The 7,553-nt window shown below is 31.5% G+C and overlaps 1 protein-coding gene across 1 annotated transcript; it reads right to left on the bottom strand.

The window, feature by feature from the left end:
* Positions 1–248: 248 nt before the first annotated feature.
* LOC108918027 (putative nuclease HARBI1) lies at positions 249–1,805 on the bottom strand. Its single transcript, XM_018724865.1, has 2 exons — positions 1,396–1,805; positions 249–1,340 (listed from the first exon to the last, which is right to left on the bottom strand). Exons 1-2 carry the CDS (start codon positions 1,596–1,598, stop codon positions 458–460), a joined length of 1,086 nt encoding a protein of 361 aa, XP_018580381.1. The 5' UTR covers positions 1,599–1,805; the 3' UTR covers positions 249–457.
* Positions 1,806–7,553: the final 5,748 nt, after the last annotated feature.

Raw genomic sequence — 7,553 nt, 5'->3', positions numbered from 1 at the left:
TGCTGCTACTATATATAAAAATACATTAAAGTAATACCTCATTGTTCTAGTTTCAAAGGAAAATACTGTCGCAGAGGAAAAGTTGGAATTCCTGAGAATACAAAAACAGATGTTTTTGGAAGAGCACGAGATAAAAATGGACATTTTTAGATTGAAAAAGGAAATTAACTTAATAAAATTAAACATATTAAAACAAAATTTGGAAATATAAATTTATCATTGTAAAAACCTGTTAGAAATAAAAACACTTCCAAATTAAATCTTTATTTTAGCAGAGTGCTGTAAAAATTATAAAATTGTACAGATATCTATTTAGTTTTATTAAACTGTAAGAAACAGGCAGGTATATAACTAGGAACATTCACTCAACACGTTTCAGTTCAGTTTTACTTCTTGAAGGTAATCCATTATGTCCTAAGTGACCATGATGGAAAGTACTCACACATCAATTTGTAGGCTATAGTCTTCTAAAGTAATTATATATCAAATTGTACCTTGCACGATTATTATCATTAATTCGGCCCACATACTGATGAGCTTCATCCTCATTTATAATAGGTATATCCTGTATAAAATCAATTGCTGCTTCTTGAGCTGCATTTACAGGTGGAACGTTTTCGTTTACATTGCAAGCAATGTTATGCAGGATAGCTGTTGCAACAACCACGGCTTGTGTGGTACCGATATTAAGTCGAAGACCCATTGCTAGTGCTGGAAATCTTCGCTTCCAAACACCAAATGTCCGTTCAACTACATTCCTGGTTCGAATTTGTGACTCATTATAGAGAGCTTCTGCCTCATTTCTAGTTTCATGAAGTGGTGTCATCAGGTAGGGTCTAACAGGATAACCACTATCTCCGACTAAAAGTGAATCACCATAAATACCTCTTTCTAATGCAGCATAAATATTACTATTTCGAAAAATATAAGAGTCGTGGGTTGACCCTGGCCATCGAGTAACTATATTTCTAATTTTTAGATTAGAGTCTGTGATAGCTTGCACATTTAAGGAAAAAAACTGCTTCCTATTGCGAAAGACCTCAGCATTGTTACCCCCTGGAGAGATTATTTTGACATGAGTACAATCTAGTGCCCCAATGCACCTTGGGAAACGAGCAATATTATAAAATTTTTGCCGGACTAAAGCAATTTCTTCCCCTTCTGGCATTTGAATATATCTTGGACGTAACGCAGTTATGGCTCGAGACACTCTGTGCACTGTTCGACTAGCTGTTGCAGCACTAACTCCTTGAAAGTCTCCAGTAACTCTAAGAAAGGAGCCATTTGCAAAAAAATTTAAAGTTAACAACAATTGTTGACTTGCAGACAAAGCGAGATTCCTAAGAAGAAACAGAATTAAGTACTTATTATTAATAAGATAATTTGGATACATACCTTTCTGTTGGATGACTGATTGCTTCGTCAAGTTCCTCCAACAACATTTCAACTGTTCTGGGTTTTAATCTAAATCTCACAAAAAAGTCTTGTGGATCATAAATTTCAAAATAATTAGGTCTCCTTCGAAATACTCTAGGCCTTGCTTCATTCTCTATTAATTCCTCTTCGCTGCTATATGCATTTATTTCATAATCATTCATTTTAAACTTCTTCGAAGTAAATCCTGAATCCTAACTCAATAAAATTTACGGGTTTAGATAAAATTTTATAGGTTAGATTTTACAAAACCGGTAGTTAACCCATACTTTAAGTTATAGTTAACAAATTGGGGGGTTAACCAAAAGTTAACGCCAAAACCGATATTGTGAAACGAAAATTTACTGGTTAACTTGCAGTTTTCAGTCATCTTCAAGTGACCAGATATTGTGAAAATGGCCCTTAGAAATGTTTCCTGTTCAGGTATATTAAATAGTACAAATATGGATAGCTGGATTCTTTGCTCATACCTTTCGTTATTGACATTTTGTTCTATCTCTCGACAGAAAGGGTGGGCCAAGCCCCTACTGTCTGATCAGAAAAATGCATTTTTTTAAAGATCGACTCATCAAAAGCCCATAGTGTTACACCTCGTTGGAAAGGTGTTTCCATGCTTTATCTCGTGATGCGTAATGTCATTTACCGCAATATGGTAATCTATAGATGGCATTATTTCAAAAGAAAGCCGTTTTATGGATTTCTCTCAAAAATTTTAAATGCGATGCCATAGTTTTCTTTGCATAAATGAATTCAGCACAAAAAATGATTAAATTTCTAACGTTATTTATTAGCGCTATTTATCCAAGTTTAAGTTGTTTCACGTATTCTTAAAAAAGTTAAATAGCTTGATAAAACTTTTTATGGGTTAGTTTGAAGAACATAAAAATAGCTACATTTTGACGCCAAAAAGTGTTAGATATCTTTTTTTGTTATCAAGTTATTCGCAAATTTTTGAGCAAAAACTAAATAATGATAATGAATTGAACATGACGCAAACGAAATGACATTTAATTACTAAAACAGAATGCATTTACAAAAGAACCACCTAAGCACGCAGCGAAGGTTAAATTCCTGTATTGAAAATAATGGCATGCATTTCGAGCATTTATAAACATATTTACTTTTGTTAAAATTTAACTGTTTTTTCGTTACATAATATAAATATCTGTTTTCTATTGTTTTTGTTATTATTTTCAAGATTGTTATTGACTCACTCATTTGCATGGGTTTAGGTAGGTTTTTTATAAACGCATTTTGTTTTGGTAATTAAATGTCGTTAGCGTCGTGTTCCTCAATAAATTTATTGCTAGTGATATTTAACTGCAAGAGCAAATGTAGTCTAAACTTTTTTTGTTTTTCAACATTGATAATTCACATAAAAAATTATAAAATTTAACCAATTTTGATTAAAAACGATGCTAGTTAAAATGAAAAAAAGTACAGTCAAGCCAGCACAAAAGACTTGATAAACTAAGCTTAAAATTAGGAGTTAATTTTATTTAATTTTAATAATATGACAGTGCTTATAAAAAGTATTTACTTTTATTTCTAACTTAACTGTGAAGTATTCATTTTTACATCAAAATAATAATATAATATAATAACATACATAGGTATGTTGTAGCAGATATCATTAGCAGTGCTAACTAGTACGTAATCTAAATGCAATATACTACTAAAGTGATTGCCTATACTATATTTACAAACTTGGAGAAGATTGTTTAATAGTATGTAGAATACATTCATAATAAGCAATTTCAATAATCAGTATTGTTGAAATTGCAAAATGGCGCTAAAAATGAATAATAATCAAATATTAAAACTTATTGAGAACCTCTGGAATCATCCCCGACATACATAGTACATAAAAGGAGGTAAATAGTTGTGACCATAAATGTCGTCTGCTTTTTTGTCTAGTTTTTTTTGTAGTTAAAAGGAAAATTGTTAGTTCTATTTTAGGTAATCATCAGTTTTGCCTTAGTTTTCATTAAAAACAAAGCTGTCAGTGGAGTCAGCGATTCCAAAAAAGTATTCATCGTATCAATGTGACAAGTCAGTAGATATCAGAAAAGAATATACTATTTGTAAAAAATATGTGTTGAATAACAATTAAAATAGGTTATAAGAAAGTCGATTCAAACTACCAAAAATGTACACACCTACCAAAAGATCTCATCTGTTTTTAGGTACCAGGTATTCCTATAGTGAAACGAATACTCCTTTTATTTTTGCGAACTATTGGGTTTTTAACTTCCATCAAGTAGCGGTGACAACAAAACATCGCCTACCTAAATTTTCAGCTCGAACAATGAAACACTGATACTGACTGTCGTTTGAAAAAAAGCAACAGTTTGATGATGGTTTGTTCGCCTCGTTTGTCTTATTCGGATTTCACTAGTCTCGCATTAAGCCGTATCGCATTCTTAATGAAACACCCTGTATTTAAAGAGTAGCATTTTTATGAACAACGTAACTTCTAGGAGAACCCTGAGATAAGTATATTTTAATGAAGAAGGGCATCAAGATTACTACTAATTAAATTGTAAATTTTGACTTTATCGCTTAGGTTCTCATTTAGAAGAATGCAGGGAGAATCTTAAAATTCTTAATGGCCATTCCACATCTACCTCGAACGTTACTCCCATCAAATATGTTATCTCCAATCCCATTTAAATAAATACGCATACGGTAAGGCACCGCTTCGGGTTTGCTTCGTAGAATAAATAATGAGGAAAGGTACGCCACGATAATTACAAGAAGAAAACGATAACACTGAATAAATGCCTTATGAAAAAGTCGTATAGAATACCTGGCTTATCTCTTGGAATGAATATTAATTTTTATGTCAACGTTGTCATATTAAATAGTATAACGGCAATGCAATCACTTTTTCTCAGGTATGACATTGTTAGGCATTTTACAGGGTGCCTGTGAATAAATTATCCGCGATTTAGGACCTATTATTTCACCGTCGAGTAAATTTAACTATCAATTAAATATATGTCTGTTAATTTCTATTGCACTCTTTTATAAGACAGATGTAGATTTAACTGGAAGATACATTTATCAAGAGGTCAAAAAAACTCAACACTAGAAGATTTTTTAATAAACTTATAGTGGCAAAAATTGCAGACAGAGCACAGTGTTATAATAAGTAATAAGTTGTAATAAGCTGTTTATACAATCGTACAAATTTCTTTAAAATGTTGTCAACGTAGTTTAATAATTTCTTATTGGAAATTCAGATTTTTGAAGGACAAAAAAGTTTGACATATGTTTACTCCGACGGGACACTACAACTAACGCATCCAAGATGCGATTGCAAAATAGTTACCATTTCCGTAATTACCACCTCAGAAAACATAGGTGTACAAACTTTCAAGATAATCCGTTCAAAGATGCTCAATATATTTTAAAAAATCGAAAATATTTTTTCAACTTTAACACCCTGTAGATCGAAAAGGAGCAATATTCGGATAAGGCATATTTGACTTAATCACTCTATTTTGAGGTCAGCAACATGCCCTTAAGCTCTGTCCCATTATTAATGAATCACCCTGTATAAAAGAACAAATCTGTAAAATAATACATATGCTATTGAAATAAAAATACTACCACAAAGTCAATCCTATATCAAATTTCTACAAATATATGTTCGCAGTATGAAAGATTCCCATTGGTAAGGGCACTAACAACCTATAGAATTATTACATACCGCTTTTTCTCCATAAAAAGTTATATTTTTGTCGTTACAATTCGTTTAAATTAATTTATACATCTTGTAAAAACACTTGTCTGCCGAGAACTGTTCTTGAAATTGTCATATTTCAGTATAAACATTATCTCCAACTTATATCGTGAATTTTACAAGTGCAATGATTTGTCGTAAAGTTCGTTGGCTATGCTTATTCAGCAAACAGCCCACATGTTATTTGTGCAAATATAACCAGCTGTCTAAACCTTAACATTTGAAATTAACAATGTAATTTAAAAAAATTCTCTCACTGGTAAAATAATCGTGTTCACATTGGCAGGTACAATTTATAACAGAAATTGCTTTTTGCAAAATTTACCTACGTTTTCATTATAGGCATGACCAATTTTTACAATGTGCAAAATAAGTGCCTTTAATTTATACTCTAATGACGACAACATTCTTCAAAAACCATAGACAAAAGTAATTATATGAACTATGAAAAAATATAAAAATTAATTAAACCAACCCTTGCCAGAAGAAAATCAATCACCGGTTATTCTCACACTGAAAGGGCAGACCCGTTTCCCGTTACCCGTTTTCCAAACGTATTCCAAAATTTTGGAATGTTTTTTTTTGTAAAATTTGTGTATATAAGTACTAAAATATTTAATATAATACTTTACAGTTTTTTTATAAACACGCCAAAATAATTAATATTTACAATTCAAAATATTTAGAAATGTACAATAACATTAGCATGGCTATTGAATGCAATAAATATTGCATTGAAAGAGGGTAGTGAGAAGGATGTTTCTTATCAGATTTTTTAAATTTTTATCTCTCCCTAACCCACAGGTATATTATTATTTGTATATAATTTCAATAAATGATTCCATAGGATACAATTTTAAGTGGAGGTCAGTTTTTTATTAGTAATAATATCAGAATACCCTGGAATTATTTTTTTGGAATCAAATAAATAGTTGGATTATAATTCGATTTTCAAAACTGCACTTTTAAACTCGCGTTATGCCATCACACAAATTTGGTTGTATGTGCCCTCCGTACGCACTTATCAGTGTTGCGAATTGTTAAATTGCTAAACAAAGGTATTTCCATGTATTTTGTTCCGCAAAACCGAACCTGATCTCAATTTGGATCTTCTCATCATGAGTTTTTTAAATATTTCAAAAAAGTATTTTCGCCTTAGATGGCTACTACCCAGAGTACTTTAAAGTTTGACGCGTTTAATAGAGCTCTAATGGATATCGCGTTTTTTTTATTAGTTATCTTCATTTAGAATACTCTTGCAAAACTTGCATTAACGATAAATCTTCGGTGCCGGCGAGTAGTCTTATTGTATTGCCCCTGACCTAAATACCAAATAACTGTCATGGCGTGCTCACAACATCCTACCTTTTTAAATCCGTTCTTACATTGACAACAGTATCCATGAATGGCTTCTGTGGACCTGCCTTGTCTAAATCTATAATAATATACAGAAAATATCATTCCTCCTGCGGGAGTCGCTCTTCCCGTATCTTCCCTCTACTTCTAAAATGGCTTAATTTACAGCAAAACGGGTGTCATATTTGTAACTGGCATCCTTCTCTGTTTTTTTAAATCATTTCAAGTTTTTAATAAACAATTATATGTTACTTTTTAAAGCACAGAATTTAGTTTGTGAATTTCAACTTCAAAGACTTCTGACACTGATCTAATTTAGATGCAAAATACTACCATTACTTTATATATTTCAACGAAGTAAACAATTGTACGCAACCACAGATCATATAATAACACAGGGACGGGGTAGGCGAAGTTAAAAAGTGAACAACATACATGAGTAATGAAATAAAACCGCAAAAATACGCACGAAATGAAAACTATTACACGTTGAGAAATACAGATATGTATAGGAACACGTCTTTGGCGGATATTGTGCCGCTCGATCTGGTTTATCCATTTTCTCGACCAATAATAGTTTCGTAGTCAAATACTTGATCATTGTCTACACGGTTGGAATGCAAGTTAACTTTACTTTACATCTGAGTTGTATACTTATTATTCAGTACTTGATGTGAAGATTGAGCACTAGTACGATTTTTTACTTATTTTAATTCATTTTATTTATCTTTGATTGAGTTTTCTGTTAGATGACTTGTTACTGTTTCATAGTATACTTTATTTAAAAGAATTAACAACTAATGTACGCGATTGTTTGAAGTCACATCACTATACAGTAGTGAAATATGAAATATCGAGAAAAAGGTTAAAAATACATTTTTTACTACGAAATTTGAGAAACCATACTTATTATCTGTGTTTTTACAGGTTAAAGGTAGCTCACGTATAAATAATATGGCGTCCACTCCAAATTAACCCTTTCTTGAATGTTAAAAGCATTCGTATCAGTTTAACT

Source organism: Anoplophora glabripennis, unplaced genomic scaffold (assembly GCF_000390285.2).
Source record: "Anoplophora glabripennis isolate ALB-LARVAE unplaced genomic scaffold, Agla_2.0 scaffold67, whole genome shotgun sequence".
NCBI lineage: Eukaryota > Metazoa > Arthropoda > Insecta > Coleoptera > Cerambycidae > Anoplophora > Anoplophora glabripennis.
Note: the sequence above shows the minus strand (reverse complement) of the source record. Positions and strands in the feature narration are given on the sequence as shown.

What these genes read in the sequence shown, in the direction of transcription:
- LOC108918027 (XM_018724865.1), bottom strand. Translation starts at nt 1,598, where the DNA reads ATGAATGATTATGAAATAAATGCATATAGCAGCGAAGAGGAATTAATA. An exon ending in ATCAGTCATCCAACAGAAAG is followed by an intron (nt 1,341 to 1,395) that starts GTATGTATCCAA and finishes GTTTCTTCTTAG; the next exon opens with GAATCTCGCTTTGTCTGCAA.